This window comes from Lethenteron reissneri, chromosome 23 (genome assembly GCF_015708825.2).
Source record: "Lethenteron reissneri isolate LAM-NWPU_2019-01 chromosome 23, ASM1570882v1, whole genome shotgun sequence".
Lineage (NCBI taxonomy): Eukaryota > Metazoa > Chordata > Hyperoartia > Petromyzontiformes > Petromyzontidae > Lethenteron > Lethenteron reissneri.
Genome location: NC_083801.1, coordinates 22636436 through 22656510, shown reverse-complemented (window position 1 = coordinate 22656510; position 20075 = coordinate 22636436). Strand labels below are relative to the sequence as shown.

At 44.6% G+C, this 20075-nt stretch overlaps 2 protein-coding genes across 7 annotated transcripts; one reads left to right on the top strand and one right to left on the bottom strand.

The window, feature by feature from the left end:
• Positions 1-3093: 3093 nt before the first annotated feature.
• LOC133346213 (cyclin-T2-like) lies at positions 3094-10988 on the bottom strand. 5 transcript variants are annotated; one of them, XM_061557728.1, is made up of 9 exons: positions 10757-10976; positions 10039-10120; positions 9732-9860; positions 9422-9482; positions 9026-9088; positions 8821-8866; positions 7978-8141; positions 7703-7773; positions 3094-5563 (listed from the first exon to the last, which is right to left on the bottom strand). In XM_061557728.1, the coding sequence occupies exons 1-9, from the start codon at positions 10918-10920 to the stop codon at positions 3980-3982; spliced, it is 2364 nt and encodes a 787-aa protein (XP_061413712.1). In that variant the 5' UTR covers positions 10921-10976; the 3' UTR covers positions 3094-3979. The 5 variants fall into 5 exon arrangements, with proteins under 5 accessions (XP_061413712.1, XP_061413710.1, XP_061413713.1 ...); XM_061557726.1 differs by having other exon boundaries at positions 8821-9088; positions 10757-10977; XM_061557731.1 differs by lacking the exons at positions 3094-5563; positions 7703-7773 and having other exon boundaries at positions 7780-8141; positions 10757-10988.
• A 2511-nt stretch (positions 10989-13499) lies between these two features.
• KANSL2 (KAT8 regulatory NSL complex subunit 2) lies at positions 13500-20069 on the top strand. Of its 2 annotated transcripts, none has more exons than XM_061557725.1 (10): positions 13500-13676; positions 15432-15689; positions 16411-16583; positions 16693-16804; positions 17230-17375; positions 17496-17656; positions 17757-17853; positions 18016-18179; positions 19115-19177; positions 19389-20069. In XM_061557725.1, exons 2-10 carry the CDS (start codon positions 15436-15438, stop codon positions 19512-19514), a joined length of 1296 nt encoding a protein of 431 aa, XP_061413709.1. In that variant the 5' UTR covers positions 13500-13676; positions 15432-15435; the 3' UTR covers positions 19515-20069. The 2 variants fall into 2 exon arrangements, with proteins under 2 accessions (XP_061413709.1, XP_061413708.1); XM_061557724.1 differs by having other exon boundaries at positions 17230-17393.
• Positions 20070-20075: the final 6 nt, after the last annotated feature.

The following is a 20075-nucleotide window of genomic DNA, read 5'->3' as shown; positions in this document are numbered from 1 at the left end:
TTATGATTTGAACACCTTATATCACCGTATCGATAAGAACACTATGTACGTTTAACTTCTTTCAACCATACGGAGCCAACCGTGCGAATCGGAGTTTGGGGAGGGGGGTGAAGAACAACAAACTAACCACCAAAAACAGATAGCAACTGTTGACTAATGAAGACACTTATGAAATGCTTTAATCATTCAACTCAAACTCAGGGGAAAAAACCGGAACGAATACATTCAGAAACTTAAAGATGCAGAATACTAAGTGTGCCTATCTTATTTACAGTAACAATGGCGTTTGTCCAAGATTTTATGCGATTACCCGAAATTCATAAAACCAATATTCCCATGAGACTGACAAAATATACTTCTCCTGTCTACAAAAGTATCAAAATGATTGCTACTTATGGACAAACTACAAAGCAGGAACAAATATTCTGCATTAAATAACGTTGCATTTATGGAAAATTGTTAAGAGCCCAAATATTTAAAGCGTGTAGGCCGGATGTTACCAGACTGTCTACTAATTCTACAAATTTGTCGTGAGAAGTACACATTAACTTAAAGTGTTTCATGGAAACTTTTCTCAACACTAACGGCTAAGGACGTTCTTATTGTGCAATTATGAATTGAGTTCGCCACTTTAGCCTTCAACAGACTGCAATGGGTAATTTATTGAAGTCCAACCATGGTTGATCTTGTACTGGAAGAGCTTAAAAGTCATGATGAAATATAGATCGTTCTTTCGCCACTATTGTGTACCACGAAATTATGGCTTCAGGTAAAATATTAGATTTTAAGAAGTCATCCGAAAACGTCACTGGAAAAGAATACTAAGAAATCGACATTGCTTACAATTCACTTTAGTTATAAACCGTGCAAATAGCCAAGCAGCGCGAGTTATTCAATAATTTACCTGCTGGGTGTGGGCACGTGGTGCCCATCTACCCACATGGCCAATCAGCTTATTTTTGGGCAGAGGTGGTTAAACGGAAAATTAATAATAATAAAAAGTAAACCAAAATCTTTCCAAGAACATTTTAACAATGAAATGTTGTTGCAGCTTGTTTGGCTGGATAGAGGGGGCTAAAGGGGTGCAGCACGGGCAAGAGGAGATGGACTAATGGGGTACAAAAGGATGTGGAGCTGAGTGGACTTGCCAATGACTGATACCAGCGGTGTCAAGATCGGCTTGTGAAAAACAGATGAGAGGAGGGTTCAGTGTCGGATGAGAAGAGGATTTTCGGATGAGATGAGGCTTCTGCATCTTAATGAGACGAGTGTTTTTTGTCGGATGAGATAAAGGTTCTGTATTTTTACAAAGGAAGCACCTCTAAAACATAGATGATCTCTATACAAGCCCTGTAAAATGTTATTTCTAGGTCCCTTCGACCTCGCCAGGGGCACGTTATTCTATGACTGGATTATTGAAAGGGAGTCCACACGAGGCAATCTTCAGGTGAGGGCTTTTACTAAAACGTCTCTTAAACACATGCGCACTCGTAGGAAGCCATCTATCCAAGAGCCCAGAGCACACGTCAAACCCCTTTCAAACAGGGTGGCCCAAAAGTTAGGACACATTGGGTTATTTCTTATATTTTAACACGTGCATATTTTAAGTTAATATTTTATCTAGTCATTATTTATTTTTCTAAATTTTCAGGTGACATTAAAACTTGGTGATTGTTCTCTCTCGATTAAAGACGCACAAGTTGAATTCTCTAATGTATGCTACAGATGTTTTTTTGAAGTCCAAAATTCATTTCAAAACATAATTCATGCATGTGTAAGGACAGTACGGCTCCTCGTGGCCATGGTTACTAATCAACGCGACGGGCACTGACAGGATCGCGTAAGGACAGCACGGGACCTAAGTGGTCGTAAATAACAATTGAGAGGGACAGACAGGCCCAGATGAGGTGATTGTTCGGGACAAGGGGCGTGGCCGGGTCAAGGAGTGGATAAAAGCCGGTGTGGAACAGAGCTCTGGGCTGCTGTGGGGGAACCAAGAAACTGTCATCGCCGTCGTCGTCTTGGAGCGGGTCGTCTTCATCATCTTGGATCGGGCACCTTGTAGTCTTAGAAGGCGAGAGTTAATGTCTCCGTGACTACTACACGTCTGCTCCTGTGTAGCCAGCCAACTACATGGGGAGCGTCGCTTAGTCACAGAAGTTACCCAGCGGTAGTCAACCCCCCTTTCTCCTGCCCAGTTGTGTAATAGCTGCCTTTAGTTATGGTGTGCCGAAATGCCCTTACACCACCCTTAAATAATCCTAAATTATCATACCAATGCTCGTCCCCAGGAGGCAATAAAGCTGCAATAAAATACATTAAATATGAAATACGATAGTTTTAGCACCCCTTCTGGGTGGCGATTCTCGTTAATAGACTCCTTCCAAGCCGTGTGCATTTTACGCAAAGTGAGCAGTTTTCCGTCTTCATTCAACAGCCGTTTTTGCCATATGGTTGTCATTCTGCAATTAGTAAGTATCCAATACAGCATTGTCAACTGCACAATTGTTGCTTTTTAGCACCTTTATTCACGAGTAGATGAGACAGCCCATTACATGCAGACATTTGTGTAGCTTTATCAGCTTAATCCATACACTACTGACAAAATAAAGTATGTAGTAGACAGCACTGTTTCAACAAACTGACATTAATACTGCTTTGTAAAATGTAACAGGGATGTTTTGGGGAAATTGCCCTTTGAAAGAGGGTAAATTGGCTTACATTTCTGGACAACTTTGTGGTGACCAGAATGGAAAATGTTAAGTTGACTTGTTTCGCATATACTGTACGCTTTTCATGAATCGGGCGCAAACCAATGTCAATGTTACCCCATGCTCTGAAGGGCATGTTCCCAAATTGTCAACCTATTACATGTCCCAAGGTATTACCATGAAAAAGTATTCAGCTGCACGCCACTATGAACGGTGCACAATTGGTTTGTGTTCTACAATCCTGCTACTCAGAAAAATGCATTTTCTTGCTGTTATGAAAACCACGTGCACTTGCAAAGTCCATTCCCTCTGAAAAACGTACAATTTCAAAAATGTATATTTGCCTCGACTACGCAGTGCAATGAAGCAGGGCCGCACAGGGTACAACACAAAAGCATTTATTGCCTTTAATGTAAAGTGATACATACATTTTAACAATCTAAATGCAAGTAGTAAAATAGAGAAATCACTAAACGTGCCAGGCGGCCATTTAGCTATTGAGAAATCTTTACTGAATGTTTTTTGGTACAAAATTTTACATTTTAATTTACACAGGGAGCGGGTGTATTATATACAGACAATAGTTCAAGAATGAAAACGATTGCAGCCGTTACCATGCGCGTTTATCCCTTCAGCCAATAATGCTTACCGTCCACTGCCTTCACTGCAGGGAAACTAAGGCGATGTACAGAGCTCCACTACATTTAAACACCGAGCAGGATTACGATTCTCATGTCTTTATTAAGTATATAAATAAATATTTGCAATTTTCAATATCAAGTATTTAGAGGGCTAAGCCTGGAGAAATATTCACCACAAGCCAAGAAAATTGTTAATATGCACTTCATAACAAAGCACAATAATGAAATGTAAACATTTTTTTTTTTAAGTTTTATACTGTAGAGATTCCAACACCTGAGCTTCTTGTACCTCCACTTTATGCTGGTACTTCCAAGACTTTACATCTATGAAGTCTTTAGGAATGAAACTAAACTAAAATGAAATGCTAAAACGACATAAGACAGTTAAGGAAATCTTCAAGAGACTTACCAACTCCGAAGATTTTCAAATGCAGTTTTTTTTTCTTTTTTCATAAAACTGTTACGCGCTTGCTATAAAAAAAACCCACGTTGAATCACAGTAAAACCGCTGGGGTTCCTCAGCGGCTAAAAGCAGACATGAACGTTGCAACAAAACTGTACAATTTTACCCTTTTTCTTTAACAGCAAAAAAGCAAAACGTCGACCTGCTCATGTTGTTCAGTGTATTTACTTAGGGAGAGGTGGAGGGGGCGGGGGAGGGTCGGCTGGCAGTGGCGGAAGTGGTGGTTTACTTGGAAGTGAGGACTGCCCTCTGTGGATCAGTGGATGGAATCCACGGGCCATGTTTTGGCTGTAATAGTTGGGGCTGAAGTCTTGCGTAAAACCCGACTGGCTGGTGTTGGTGGGCGTGTTCACACCCTGTGCACAAAGCAGCGACTCCAGCATATCACGGGTGGCCTTGTAGCTGTCGCCCTGCATGTGGGGCATCGGCTCGTCCAAGTCCAAACATGAGTCCGAGTTGAGCCCATTTAATTCCTTCCCAGATCTTTTGGACAGCTGCCCATAAGAAATTGAGGTGGTGGGTGGTGGGGGAGGCATTGGAAGATGCAGCAGCGACTGCACTGCAAAGGAGTGCTGCTTGGCAAAGGAGCTGCTGCTTTTGGAGGTCTGCTTGCTCATCTTCTGCGGGTTTCCATGAGATGTGGCGTTACTCTCGCGTGGTCGTTTACGTGACGATCCAGAACTCGAGCTACCACTGCTGCTCGTAGTACCTGGTTTGGCTTCTGGTGATAATACAAAGCCACCTTTGGAACCATCAGAGCTATGTTTCCCATTACCACTGCTGTGTAAATGAGGGTACGAGTGCAAGTGTTTATGACTGTTTCCATGGTGGTGATGGTGGTGGGAGGCAGGATGGTGGTCTTTGTGCTTTTCTTTCAACATTGCCTGGCTCTGGTGTTTACCTTTGCTGATGCTGTCATCAGTGCCACTGTTATGTTCATGTGCCATTGGCATCTTGATTTTTACTTTAATCTCACGCCCATCTTTAGTATCATCCTGGTTTCCAGGTAGGCGCACTTTGATAGAACTTTTGTCCTGTTTTCCATGTTTGTCCACTTTCTCATTGCTCTGGTGGTGAGATTTGTGTTTATGTTTCTGCGACTGCTCACTGGGAGTACTCGTGCCACTACTCTGTTGCTGCTGGTGCATCTTTTCGCGTCTCTGAACCTCCAGAAGTATTTGAGCTTCAGAGGCATACTTTTCCTTGAGTTCAGCTTCCTGTCTTTCCAGCTTGCGCTTGTGCTCTGCCAGGACTACAGCATGCTTCTCCTGGTACTCCAGCAGACTAACCTTCTGATGAGGAACCTTATTTGCTGTGGCAGAAGGTACAGACCCTGTGGCAGTGCTAGGCTGGGGATCCCGGCTTGGCAATTTCTGGGATGAACGCTCTGTTTTTAAATACACTGGAACGTCAGAGTGCATAGCATTGTCAGAATGTTTGGCTTGCATTTCCACTTTGATGGGTACCGAGTCATGGGTCTTCTGTTGAAGGTCATGAGACTTCTGCAGTTGGTAGGACTTCAAAGGAGCCATGACCTGACCAGGCGGCGCAAAAGGAACCGACTGCACAGGAACCATCGGCACACTTATAGGCTGTGGCACGGAGGTGGATGCAGATTTCACTTCAGAAGGTGCGGCGAGGTCTGCAGCATCAAAGTGGAATGCAAGACTATCCAGGCTGTGGCAATGTGCATCGTTTGTTGGTTGCCCTTCCACTTTCAGTTTCTTAATTGCTTGATTCTGATATGCCTGCAAGAGAACACAGTCAAGTTATTTTACACACACAAAAGGTATGATTTTGGAGGCAGTTGGCCAGTATGAGGATTGGGAAATTGCAGAGGTACTGGGGAATCAAGGGTGTGAGTGAAGCTTCGCTTAGGTACAAGTAATTTGAGAAATGTTTCATGAGTTTAGCAAATGCAATATTCAAGAGTGTTGTTAGAGTCAAGATTAATTCATTAGGTGATGCGACAACTTATTTACATGTAAAGAAAATAATTAGGAATCCCATTCACTAATGGCTAATGGAGGAAGAGCCTTTCTAATGATGGCAAATGTCTGGCATATTGTAAAAAAATGAAGCATTTACTATATTAAATGTACATGTAAACAACATGAAACCATTGACTAAATATTTAAAATAACACTCAAAAGCATTACTCTAGCGTAATGAGTTGCCATAACCATGTGGAAGAGGTGGATACATCAAGACAGTAGTAATCAAATGATACATTACCTAAACTATTGTGATGTTTTTAGAAAATACAAATGCATCATCTCATAGTCAATGCATTTATATTAATCTACTGTAGACCGAGATGTCCACGGGCACTTGTTCGCCAAATACATCAGTCTACCATTTGGTGTTATTATATATGAGCACTAGTTATTTTTGGACATTTTATGATTTTAAAAACAATTACGATTGACGTAATTTTGCAAAGCATACTTAAATCTTGACTTAAAGCTTTCGTGACTCCAGGAATTCATATTCTTTGGGTCTTTCAGTAAAGTCACAAAGATAGGTTCAAAGAAAACAATGTGACTTTACCGAAAGACCCAAAGAAAACAAAGCAAACTTATCATTGACATAGCATTCTGGCCAGGTTTACTTTGCCCTTAAATAAAAATAATAATTTCAAACACCATTTTTCACATACTCAAATTCCAATTTACAGGTGTCCCCGCTTTGAGAGATTTTCCTGTACAAAAAGCAGCGGTTGGCATGGAATCGTGCAGTCCTGTACTTGCCTAAAAGCTGCATGGGAGAGTGGGCAGTGCAGTGCCATACTATAAACCATCCCATCCAATGGAAACCACCTCTTGTTTGCATTTGTGGGCTATCACTGTCGCTTATCGAAAAAGTTATCAACGCTTAAATTAAAACTCAATGTTTTTCAGTGACACGCATACGAAGTCGTTATTACACAGCAACAAAAAAATACTAGCCAGTTTATAATAGGTTTTCCCCTTTCTGGCAATAAAACAGGTGTTAAGATGTTAAAACACCAAACTGAAACCTTTTGCAAGGAATCATGTCTGTGATTGAGACTAGGCTCTAAAGAAAGCTGTCTCTTGTGTGGACCAATCAGTTTCAAAGACAATGCATATACTGTCAGATGTTTTTGGTTTGTATTTTCACCGCAAGTATATGTGGTTAAAGGTTTCAGCTTGGTGTTTTAACATCTTATCACCTGTTTTATTGCTCGAAAGGGGAAAACCTATTCTTATATTTTGATACTGGCAAAGGATATCCCATAATACTAGCCAGTTTGCAAAAAAAGAAGGCCTTTCAAATGATTGTTAATGTATAAATGGGAAATGGTAGGTGGGTACTGTTGTATCAGTGTGGTCTACTTTCAAGTTAAAGGAATGTTTTCATTCGTGGACCAATATTGACAAACGCAAATTTCCCTCGATTTATGCAGGTTCAGTTGTGTGAACTCGTGTATATGCAGCTAATCTATTTCTACCCAAAATTCACTCTATGCAGTTTGAATTCACTCATATGTGACTATGCGGTCGAACGTGGGACATACATTGTGTACTTAATGCACTACTCGACAAGGCAGCCGTCTAAGTGCGGTTTTGCTTTCTGCGCCATTTTTGGAAATACATCTACCGCATGCAGGGAAACCTGTACTACAAATGAATTTACCAAAAATTCACATTAACCCAAAGTAGTCCATCTTTATTTGATTATATATTTTGGCTCTGTATTGTTTATTGACTAAATGGAAACGTAAGCTGAAACTGTGGACTGCAACAATGAAATTTTTATTAACCCAAAAGGAAGAATTTATAACAACCTATTTTGAATAATCGGGTGTCTAATCACAAACATTTCACGAGTTAAATTAACCAAAAGCATAATACAAAATGACTTACCTTCCAGTTTCTTATCCTTTTTAGCCTATTTGGGGTTTTCTCAAGAATCTGAAGAAATTCATGTGTTAATGCTGAAAAAGCAAAAATACAGTTAAACATTAAACAAAACAACTCCAATATAATGCTTGAATGTCATTCTTTGGATGTCATTGCGAAGTGCAGTACAATGAAGAATGATGCATGTGAATTTAATGTTTACCCAAATAGAATTCTTTCAATTCCAATTCGTACAAAAATGTCGATTTAGAATCAGGCACATGTGGTGGATTCCTTACCATCCAGAAGGTTCATGCTGACACCATTATCAACATATTCCCACCATGGTTTTCCATCACTCGAGACCGGAATCTCCCAGTTGGACCACTTACAGGCCAAGTGGATACAAACGCAGGCTACCACTGTGGGCTTGTGCTGCAAGCAAAATGTGGTGAGGTGTAGGCTGCACAGCCGTAGACGCAGGATGGAGAGGACCCCGGAGACAGTTGGTCCAGAAGCCGGCAATTGGCAGGTTCAGGTTTGTTAAGTGGTCATTGCCATGGGGACAGAGAAAGGAGCCATGACTTTCACATCTACATCAGTTTTAACAGTGGCCAAAGGCAGTGCATATAAAAAAATGTATAATGTACATAATTTGAAAATTGAAACATTTCATATAATATAAAATATGCATGCACATTCACAAAATGCAATCAAATTTACGCATTTTAATTATGTATTAAATTAGTTGATAATGAAAGCAAACATTTTAAAAAGATAAATATTATCAAGATATAAGCAAAAAAGCAATAAAGAAAAAAATGGGATGCTCATACTTACCAGGGTAACTCTCACTCCTAGCTTAGACTAGCGCTCAGAACGATAGGCTACCAGTTTACACCGATATGCACGCAGTACTGGCAACCGTACAGACAGCAACACTACACTTCTCTAGTGCATACAACCCCCTGTGCCGATGGTGCCCTGGTACATTACACCGCACTACAATAGGGGGCCAACGCCATGGGGTATGGCGGGCCTAGCCCTAGAGCGAGACAGGGCAGTGGCAACGGTAGGGGGTTCTGCATTAGGGGAAGCTTTAGTGCGCCTTAACAGTGCAACGTATGGGTGTGGGTAACCACCTGTTGGTAGCCATGAAATACGAGGTCTGGGCCAGATCCTTACTCGCTGAAAATATAAAAGCAGAAAACGTATTATGACCAAATAACGGAGGCAAATATATATTTATCTTTAGTGTTTCAATGTAGATTTGGAAGATAATTACTTGTAACTTAGAATACGACATGCTTTGCGTATTAATGTTCTGCACATGAGTGTGGTTCTTACCCCGTACTAACTGTGTGCATTTCACAACGTAAGTATGAGGGTGATCTATTGTTATTTCAAAACCTGCAAAATGAAAGAGAGCACATATTAATTTCATAGTAGGTATATAATCTGAAGGCTCTATAAATCAAAACATACCTCTTCAATTTTTTTTATGCAAATGTATCTTTCAAACGAATGAGCCATTCCATGGTGATTCAGGAAAGACCACAGACCAAAGAAAGAATTATTATAGGCTCTGTCTTGAAACTGAAAACCAATGGAGAGGTTTACAGCCTTGAATCAGGGCCGTTTTGAGGTCAATGTTGTAACAAATTCTCAATTCCTGGGTAATTTAAGTGGAAACTTTGTTTTGAATAGAAAATATGAACAGTTCCAATGTCAGCTTCAACATACCCAATGTCTGAAGCATCACATGTTCATTCATCACCAAGTCTTGGGCTTGCTGAAGGTAAGCCTGACGAAACAGGAAAGAAATTCTCCTGCGTAAGTTTGTTTTACGATTGAATATTTACCCAGAATTTCACCTTGCACACAAAAGACGTCCGAGTGCATATTGGCTCAACAGTCACAGTACATTGAAAACATATTTCATTCCACGCGTGCATCCAACATATGTACAAATTAGCCAAATAGAGAATGGAAAGGTGCAAAACCTCTGGGTTGAGATAGAATACAGAAACATGTATCATTTAGTCTCACTTACATCACTCTTTGTATCCAGCGGAGCTTCCTGTGGGTTAAGGCACGCGTGTGCCACTTTAATAACATGTTCCAGCTTCCGTGGTTGCTCTTCTACTTTAGCAGCAAGGAACAAAGCAGCTGGAGAAATTGCCTTCAGGAAGAGATAGAATAACTTTTGAGTGGAATGCTTTTAACCTTAAGAAACACCAACAGAGCCTCCAGCGTGCAGTGTTACACATTCCACGTGTACAGCGCGTAATAATTGTAGACTGAAAATGTAAGCTGATGTCAGAATTTCTTCAAATTCGAAGTATACACGTAAAGCTTACATTTCTGTGGAACTTTGAGAAGGTCTGCAGCATATAAAACCTGTGCATATATACGATAGCTGTGTTTATCGTCAGCTGAGAACTGCGCCGAGTCCAAAAATGAATCAAATGAAACCAAGGGTCAAGGAAAGAACACGCACAAAACCACAACACACACAAGCGACAGAAATCAACACTTACATTTACGAGCAAATCCCCCAACGACCCCGAGCCGGTGGCAAAATGGACACTGGCGGTGGAGGAAGCGGTACCCTCTCGCCCCTCGGGTTCACACGACTGCAGGAACGCACGCGGCGTGGAGGTTACCCCCAAGGTTGCAATCATTCGCACACTCACGGGGAGAATGAATAAACGCGTAGAGGAGAAGGAAGGCTCGCAGAGAGGACGCGACGCGCCGAGCCGGCGTGGAGGGCGAGGACAACATGGCGGCGACAAAGGAGAGCCGCGCCCGGGCCTCGCCGCGCTCGGCATCAGCCTCCCCTCACAGATACCCCCCCCCCCCCCCCCTCACAAGTCGCGCCATTGCAACGAACCCTGCTCTCTACCGCAACTAAACACCGCCACAATAAGCACATTCATCCCCACCGAGCTCGAGGTTAACGCGAGTAACCAACGTTACGTAACAATGCCTCCCCTCCCGCGAAAGCCTGCGCGACAAGGCCGCACGGCCCGGTGACGCAGCCGCCCCCCGCCCCCCGCGCCCGTCCGGTAAGGATACACGTTGAGCCTCTGTCCCATGTCCTGGATGAGGTTGGCCGCCTGTTGGCGGTAGGATAACTCCTTGTCCACCTCGATGCCGCATCTGCGCGACGGCGTGGCCTCGAGCTGCTCCCTGCTGAAGAACCACTTGGCCGGGGGAGGAGGAGGCGGCGCCGCCGCCATCGCCGGAGCAGCGCGCGCGCGGGCAGAGACGGCGGAAACGCGCGACGTCACGTCCGGCGGAAGTGGTAGCGGCTGTGACGTCACGCGGGACTGGTTTGGGTGACGTCACGGGGGGGGGGGGGGCACGCCGACTCGGCACCGCCGCCAGTCCGCCCTGGAGGCGCTCGACGGGAATGTTGACGAATCGCGGATGAATGCGATTTTCATTTCATGTATTAGGTAAAGCCCTGTGAGCAATTCGGCTCTTGAATCGGGTGCAACCGCAACAAACAAAAACATGAACAAGAAACATCTTAAAGTTACTACGCGCAAAAGAAAAAATACAGGAAAAAACTGCAGTCTTCCAGAAAAAGCACCGTATATCAAACATCCCAGTGGGATACAAAATCAAACAATAACAACCATAAGACAATTTAGATTAAAGATATCCAAAATAAAGCTATAAAAACAATGTAACAGTGATCATAGGAACTGTGATGTGCGATGAGCCACAGATGCCCATTCGGGACACGGGGTCAGAACGTTAGAATCACGAACAACACACAAACGCGATAGGAGTGCAAAGTGTAGGAAAGGTAAACAAATTACTTTTAAAAAGATACAAATAAAACTAAACAATTTTTATCTTCCCAGGTCGGGCTCACTTTTGTACAAACAGGGTTGTTTTGTCCATATTCTTAGGTTTTTTCGGCAAAGTCACGTAAGTAAAACATTAAAATTTATAGAAGTAAAATAAAATAAAAATCACGACGTTTCGGAGGCAACACAAGCTTCCGTCTTCAGGTGGAACCGTCACAGCCACGACAGCTGTATCATTTACTTGATCATTTACTTGATACAGCTGTCGTGGCTGTGACGGTTCCACCTGAAGACGGAAGCTTGTGTTGCCTCCGAAACGTCGTGATTTTTATTTTATTTTACTTTTTATTAATTTTAATGTTTTACCTACGTGACTTTACCGAAAAAACCTAAGAATATGAATCCTTGCAGTCACGAAAGCTTCAAATCTAGAATTGTTTTGTCCATTCGTAACTGTTCTTTGACAATTATATTATTCGACATGTTTATTTTTATCTTGACTTAAAGCTTTCGTGACTGCAGGAATTCATATTCTTTGGGTCTTTCGGTAAAGTCACGTACATAGAAAAAATAAGAATAACAATAAAACATGCAATTAAAGTGAATAAAAAATAAAAATATCACGACGTTTCGATCGTAAAGTTGCTGAAGCAGGCTGTTTTAAAGGTTGAAACAGCTTGCATCAGCAGCTTCCTCCCTATGTTTTCTCCTGATTATGATTGCTTGTGTTGCGATCGAAACGTCGTGATATTTGTATTATTTTGTATTCACTTTACACGTTTTTATTTTTTCTATCTACGTGACTTTACCGAAAGACCCAAATAATGTTTATTTTGCTTTGTTGCACGCATGATCCCACGGGAGATCCGTGGTGCGTAAGTTCAGCGACAACAAACACGTCAATGTTGCAAGGAAACGCGTATTTTGCACAATGAATGACGTGTTTGACCGTCGTACAACAAAAACACGCTGTCAAAATGTGAAAGTTAAATATTAAAAAAGTAGTGGTGCATAAAAGCTCTACATGCTAATGAGATAAACACGTAATGGAAAATATTAAATCGCGGCTGTAGGAACTATATTGATTATAGTGCATATATTTTTATATTTAACAATATTTTCACCAAAGGTCAATTCCCACGCCAAGGTTATTTCACAATCGACTTCCAGCTGGGGAGGGAGGGGCAATGGGGCGGAGCAATGGGGAGGGAGGGCAATGGGGAGGGGCAATGAGGGGGAGGGGCAAATGGGGAGGGAGGGGCAATGGGGAGGGGCAATGGGGAGGGAGGGCAATGGGGAGGGGCAATGAGGGGGAGGGGCAAATGGGGAGGGAGGGGCAATGGGGAGGGGCAATGAGGGGGAGGGGCAATGGGGAGGGGCAATTGGGGGGGAGGGGCAAATGGGGAGGGGCAATGGGGAGGGGCAATGAGGGGGAGGGGCAATGGGGAGGGGCAATGAGGGGGAGGGGCAATGGAGAGGGGCAATGGGGCGGGGGCGCGTGACTCCAGTGACGTCACCGCTGATTTATTTCGCATGGCTGCCGATGTCGACGCGGAACAACAACCACAGTCTCACATTCGGGTGGTGAAGCCAGATAACCGCGCGGCGTCAGGAGTAGCGGAGTGTATCTCCGTGATGTCTCCTTCGTATTTGTGGATCGGGCATTGCGTCGGTTATATGTTGTACGGTCTGCTCTGGGATGACCACAGTGGCACACTGGGAGGGTTTTTAATCTTGCATATTGTGTGCATCAGGAATCCGCACCTGCTGCTGCCGTGCTTTGTGCGGTGGATGCGATTTAGGATGGGCCATGAGCAGCTTCGTGGAAGGTCAAACCCTGGGGTCTTGTGCGTTGCCTCTTTCACAACAACAGCATCGTGCCAAATGTTATTTTTTCCGGGGTGAGGACGAGGGCGGGGCTCTTACGTAACCGTTAGTGACGTCACTGACGTCCGCGATGTGATTGGCTCGCGGCTTTTTAAATGGGGGGGGCAGTCGGTGAGGGAGCGAGGGGGGGCAGTGTCATGGCGGCCGGCGCCTTTGTGCCGTTGGCGCATTCACGGGCGCGCGAATTTTTACCGCAAAAGAAAAACGAACACCTCACGAAACACCTTGGTCTGCACTAAAACTAAGTAAAGCGATCGCTCGTCGGAATTGCATCTCGCATTGTATCGCCGGTAAGTGATTGGTGGTGGTGGTTGTGGTGGCGGCGGCGCTGTTGTTTAACGTTCGCCTCGCCCACGGCGAGTGGGGGCGGGGCGGTGCCGTGACGTCACTTCCGTTGTTGTCGATCCGGCGGCCATGTTGGGTGGGGGCTGCAGGGAGGCTGTCAGTCGAGAGTGAAGGGGTTTGTGTGCGCGTGTGTGTGTGTGAGTGAGATCGCGTTGACACACAGCTGATTAGTCAGGGTTGTCACGTACGCAAAGACGCGGCAATTCGTTTCCACTTCGGCACACCGGAGTGTTGGCGAGTCAAACCCACAACGTTTACGTAGCGAGTTACCGTGACGTCTCGAGGGCGATCACAACCACAGCAGTCAGGCGATTCGTCGCGAGTGTGGCGGCAGTCGGCTGAGAGCTCTTGTGGGTTCAGCTCCCCGGTTGCTGAACGTTCATCCTGGGAATTGTTTCGACGTTTGCAATTTTAAAGTTGTGCATCCGTTTTAAAAACGTGTGAGTATGCGAATCGAACGTTCGCAAAGCGACCCGATTGTGCAAACCTCAACATTGAAGTGGTTTTCGTTGAGGTGCGATTCTTTAATTCTAAACGTTGCATTTATATTAATAGTTGCATGAGTGGTCGGATGGTGTTGTGGTTGAGAGCTCGTGATTCAATCGAGAAGTCGCCATTTTCAACGCTTGATTCGCAATGGTCCCCGTCATAGGAATGTGGAAATGCCACCACCGGTTGACCTAGCAATTTGAGACGAGGGACAATTTAATTTATGTAAGAACTCTGCGTATTTGCCTTGGAATGGAAAAAAAAATAGGTGACGTCTTGGTAAATGGCCCGTTGAACGAAAAATGTTAAGTTCTAACATAAAATACTACAACTAAATTGTCCCTCTGTTCTAACGAAGATGGGGCGGTGCTCGTTTAGGTTGTGCTTTAGAGAATGGCCATTGTTCGAAACGTCGCCGATTGTATCTTTAAATTGAAGGCAGTGGTATTGACGAATGTGACTTGTGTCATTGCATTAGGAGCGCTGTAAAAAGCAGAACTGAAAATTGACACATGTCTCGAAGAAGCACTAAACGTGCTTAGGGGTAGGATGTATGGCGAATGAGAGTTATTAGTTGGGATAGGGTTGGAATTATTGGCTACTCCGCTAGTCACCTCGTGTTTGGGTCAGTGAGAAGCGCGCCGTCGAGGCTGGATTGCTAATTGTTTCGGGTGAGGAGTCGGGGTAGAGACGAGGGAGAAGGTGAGAGTGCAACAGATCGCAAACAAGAAGACTTTAGCTGTTTTTCCCAGGATTTTTCTGTTGCGTGTAGTCACTTTAAGATGTTTCTTGTTCATGTTTTTGTTTTGTTGCGATTGCTCCCGAGTCAGGAGTCGCATTGTTCACAGGGTTATACCTAATAAATGAAACTTAAATAAATAAAACTGAAAACAAGAGTGGCTGTGGCATGGAAGAAGAGAGAACATCGACATCGGAAGAAAGGCGACGAAAGTGGAAGGAACGGTCCAGATGCAGTCCTTGAAAGAGGTGGTTCTAGCTGGTGAACGAGGATAATGAACAGGAATGAGTGGACTCGGGAGGATGATTCCACACGAGTGGCAAAAATCCAAGGGAAATAATTTTGTTCGACAGGAAGAGGGGATCAGAGGGCTCATAGTGTTTGGATGGTGCATTCCTGCAAACTGATTGCCGCCCGCACCTCTTCCCCATTGTAATGGATGCTCTGTTTTTTTACCGCTCGCCTTTCCCAGCGCAATGAATCGCATTCGCATCAACGTGCTGGCGACGTCGGGCCGCGGGCGCGCCGCGAGCCTGAACCGTGTGCCCGAGCCGCAGAGCTGCGCGCACACGAGCCGGCCGTGCAGCCTGGCTCGCCTCGACGGCTACGAATACTGCCTGAAGCACATCCTGGACGACCGCGCCGCGCCGTACCGCCAGTGCTGCTACGTGTCGGCACGCAACAGCAAGCGGTGCCCCAATGCCGCACCCCGCAACGAGCGCAAGGACAGGTGTGTGGTAGAGGGCCGTGGGTGGCAGTGGCGTGATATGTCGGCCGCAGTGGATGGCACGGCGATTGCGTGGTTGTGGCGCATGTGTGGTGGCTGGTGTATATTTCAGAATCATTTATACTGGAAAAATGCGGTGAGCTATAAAGCTCTCTTTCACAGATGTCCAGTAGAGGCAGGTCAGAGTGTGGTGCATGGATGTGGTGATTTTGGTGTTGGTTGTGAGGACTGGTGTGTGACAGCAATCGCAGGTTGGCAGTCGTGTGGGCGTAAGGTTGCGGTGGTGTGCTTGTCCACCCTTTTTCACCAGTGGGATCACCAAAGACTAGTCTCTTGTGTGGTGATCTAAAGCATTTGGTTAGATTTGAAGTTTTCGTGACTGTAGGAATCCATACTCTTTGGTTCTTTCGGTAAAGTCACATAGGTACAAAATAAATTAAATCACGACGTTTCGGGTGCAACACAAGTGCCCGTCATCAGGTGGAAACAACCACAGCAATAAACAATTGCTGAAGTGGGTAAAAAAAAAAGTCGGGATTTAATTTATTTTGTACCTACGTGACTACCGAAATAACCAAAAAGTATGAGTAAGGTTTTTTTGTTGATTATTAAAGTTAAAAGTTAAGAGATATAACCATCCATACAGCAATTCATGTGTGTTTTGAAAACGTGCAGTCGTGGGATTCATTTGTGTTTTTTATTCGACGGCTGAACGTTTCTACAGCTCCTCCCTCTGCGCCGAGCATGCACGGAAGGCCAGCAAAGCTGCACGACAGCAGATGAGGAAGCAAAGCAGTGGCATCACCACAGAGAGCATCCTGGCAGATCTGGGAAGCTACATGCTGGAGGACGGGCGGGCCAGAACCACAAAGCACAGCGACGCTTCCAGACTACTGGGTGAGGGCTCGCCACCTGGAAGCGGCGGTTACACCTGTCGGAGCGGGATGTTTTACGGAAGCGTGATTTTTGCCGATAAAATGAGCGACAATCGCGTCTCTGCCTACAGACGACAGCTGCAGCGAAAGTGAGGGGGAGCGGATGCAGGTGGACCATAATTGGCGCGGGGACCCGGACAGCGAGGCCGAGAGTGTGGACAGTGACCAGGAGGATCCACTCAAGTTAATATGATTTCCTGTTTGCAGACACTTCATGGATTTATTTACAATACAAGTTGTTTGCTTCCTTAAGTAAATATACAACTGGCACAGATAGCCTTTTCCTCTGTCCAGTCCTCTGAACTGATTGTACAGCACATTAGTGTGAAATGTGTGGACACATCTGTGTTTTCAGGCATGACATACTATAACATCTGTAAAGTTATGAATTTCCTTTTTATGATATCGTGTATAGTATATTAAAATTTGGTCTATATATTTGTACAACCAAAATGTATCGCCTTGCCAATTAGCCATAAAATGGGTGATGGAGTCACTGGAACATTCCCCAACACGTATCTGGCCCTTGATGATTTTTTATACCATTTGTTAGTGTGTTACAAAAAATGCCACACTGGGAAAAAAAAGGTTGCATGTCACTGTTGCAGGCACGCGGAGGTATACACAGCGGAGGAGGTGGCCCTGATCACACGAGAGAAGCTGATTCGTCTGCAGTCTCTGTACATCGACCAATTCAAGCGCATGCAGCATCTTCTGAAGGAGAAGCGCCGTAGATACCTGCATTGCCGACGCAGTGAGGATGATCCCACCAGTAAGCTGTTGCTCATTTGGACTTTGAAACTTGTAGAATAACGTGTTTTAAATTGTATTAAGCTAAAGCACGGTGTGCCTGTGTATGTGATGATGAGAACAGCAGGCATTGCGGTGGGAGTGGAGGGCATCCAAGAGCAGGAGGATCTCCGCCGTCTCAGGGCAATGAAGCGCTATCGTCGTCGATTTGGGGTGGAAGCCCTCCTGCACCGACAGCTGAAGGACCGCAGGACCATGCTCTCAGACCCACACACATTGCCGCAGGTCAGCCTTCCCCGTGTGGGTGTAATGTAGCCACGTGGACTGTGCATTTTTTTTCCAAGTGATTCCACGTAATCCAATATGTTTTTTGTTCTGATCCCAGCTGCCATCCCATCGTGGTGCACAACGCTGCATGGGAACTGTGGACGGAGTTCGCTGCAGCAACCGGATTCTGCCGCTTTCCAAGCACTGCGCAGCGCGTATCCTTTTCCAATTCATCGAGGAAAATCTTAGCGTGTGAATGCCGTTTCTTTTGTGAGCTGTTGGCCGTGTTGCTTTCCAGTTGCAATTGTTAGCACAATGGTCTCCGTGAATTTTGCATCCTGTCTGCCACACGTTTGCCCTGACATGAATGTGCCCAGACATCTGCCAAGACAGCGCTCAGCTTCTCTTCCGAATGTGCCCTGGAGTGGAGGGGGCGCCATGCAATCGGCCGGTGCCAGTCAGCCTGTCAGACAACCCCCACTGCCCGCTACACACGCCTCTACCCCCCTCTGTTTCGGAGCAGTCCTTGGAACTGAGCGAGGTGTGACGCTCTAGCCAGTGAACCTGCATCTGGGTGTTGTGTTTGAGCAGTGCCTGTTCTTTTTAGTTTTGCATGGTGATCCAAATCTTGTGATAATGGTACGTTAAAAGTGACCATATGCATTAATTAATCCATGAATATGATTCCCCTTGCAATATATGCATGGAACTGAGGACTTAAACATTGCATTATGCTAACTACTGCACCACATTTCGATTTAAAGCTTTCGTGACTGCAGGGATTCATCTTCTTGGTTCTTTCGGTAAAGTCACGTAGAAGGGAAATAATAAAATAATATAAATGAAACAATAAAATAATTCTCACGACGTTTCTGCCACAACGCAAGCAGCCGTCCTCAGGTGAAGACCAGGTCTGTCGGGGAGACGCTGTCTCCCCGACAGACCTGGTCTTCACCGCTTTCTCCCCGACAGGCCTGGTCTTCACCTGAAGACGGCTGCTTGCGTTGTGGCCGAAACGTCGTGATAATTATTTTATTGTTTTATTTTTATTATTTTATTATTTCTCTTCTACGTGACTTTACCGAAAGAACCAAGAAGATAATGCACCACAGCTGCACAATACGTTGAGTGAGGGTCTGATCTATGTTTAAGTTTAAACCAGTGAATCCCAACCTTTCTAAACTGGTTGACCACTGCCAACCCTCAAACTCCATGGACCACCGTATATCCATAACAAATTCTAAATTAAAACTCCATAAAGCATTATCAATATTAACTAAAACCATACAAACAATTGACATTGTTAATTGACTAAATAATTGTGCAATGGGCAGTGAAAATATAGTGTTTTGTGAATAATATCTGCAAGAGTCCTGTGAACCACCTGGAGCTCAGAACACAGGTTGGGAACCACTGGTCTAAGTGATGGTCAGTACTCCTGTATTACGATGTGTTCACACAACTCGTGTATTTCAGGACTGCTCCAAACACATTGATGTTGTCGGAGAGGATCCAGCACAGTCAAGTCAACTGCAAGGGGTATGTCGATTACAGCAATTTACAACAGCTGATCTCGACTTTGTTCATCTTGCATGTTTGGAGACATTACCGTATGTTGCTAAAGAATAAATAAATGTGCTTATATTTGATAGTATTGTACGTAACCTCCTACATTACCATGCAAGCTCCGCCGAGAGTTTGTCACGTTGGTGTGATTATTATAGCCATTTGGTTTTGGGTCTCCACGCAGGTGGAAGGTGGCAGCATGGAGTGGAGCGGTGAACAGAAGGACGGGGCGGGGAACACCGCCGTGTGCCCATCGCATGGCAAAGAGCCTCACGTCAGCCCCTCGCCCACAGTGAGCTCGCTTAATTGAGGGCCTTCTTGGGGCAGCGACGTGGCCTTGCGGTGGTGCGTTCATCGCTTGTTGCGGAGGTTCATGGTTCGATTCCAGCAGTATTGCGGGTGCATTCACCCTAACATGACATTTAATCTGCTTCACAGTGGATTCTAAAGATCATATGGTGTAATTCGCAAGAGTAGGCCATTTTGTGCGGCCATCACGGTCAACATTTGAAAACAAATTCCCTGCAATTTCTTATTTGGAATCTGTATAGAAATTATCATTCCCTACTGTGAAAATGTGGAAAAGACCCTTCTGAAAGTGTCATGAGACTCTGAAGCTTTTTCAGGAAAACAAGCACCTGACGTACCAGTCACTGCAATGATAACTTGCTACTTGAACTGTTTATAAAGTGTAACATTTGCTGCCAGAGCCAGGCGGTAGCGGGAAGCTGTTTTTTTTACAGTACATGTAACCAGCTACCACCACACTTAAAATGCATCTGTGGTGAGAGGTACAATAGTACGTGATACTCTGTACATGTGTGTAGAGCATGTCTTGTACTGACAAATAATAAATGCGATTTTGAAAATC

Excerpts from the sequence above, each read along its gene's own strand:
- LOC133346213 (XM_061557726.1), bottom strand. The coding sequence starts at position 10,920 with ATGGCGGCGGCGCCGCCTCCTCCTCCCCCGGCCAAGTGGTTCTTCAGC. Across the intron at positions 9,089-9,421 it reads TGTGATGCTTCAGACATTGG|GTTTTGAAATAACAATAGAT; the intron begins GTATGTTGAAGC and ends TTCATTTTGCAG. Across the intron at positions 8,142-8,820 it reads TATTTCATGGCTACCAACAG|CCTACACCTCACCACATTTT; the intron begins GTGGTTACCCAC and ends ACGGCTGTGCAG.
- KANSL2 (XM_061557724.1), top strand. The coding sequence starts at position 15,436 with ATGAATCGCATTCGCATCAACGTGCTGGCGACGTCGGGCCGCGGGCGC. Across the intron at positions 16,584-16,692 it reads CGACGCTTCCAGACTACTGG|ACGACAGCTGCAGCGAAAGT; the intron begins GTGAGGGCTCGC and ends CTCTGCCTACAG. Across the intron at positions 19,178-19,388 it reads AGTCAAGTCAACTGCAAGGG|GTGGAAGGTGGCAGCATGGA; the intron begins GTATGTCGATTA and ends GTCTCCACGCAG.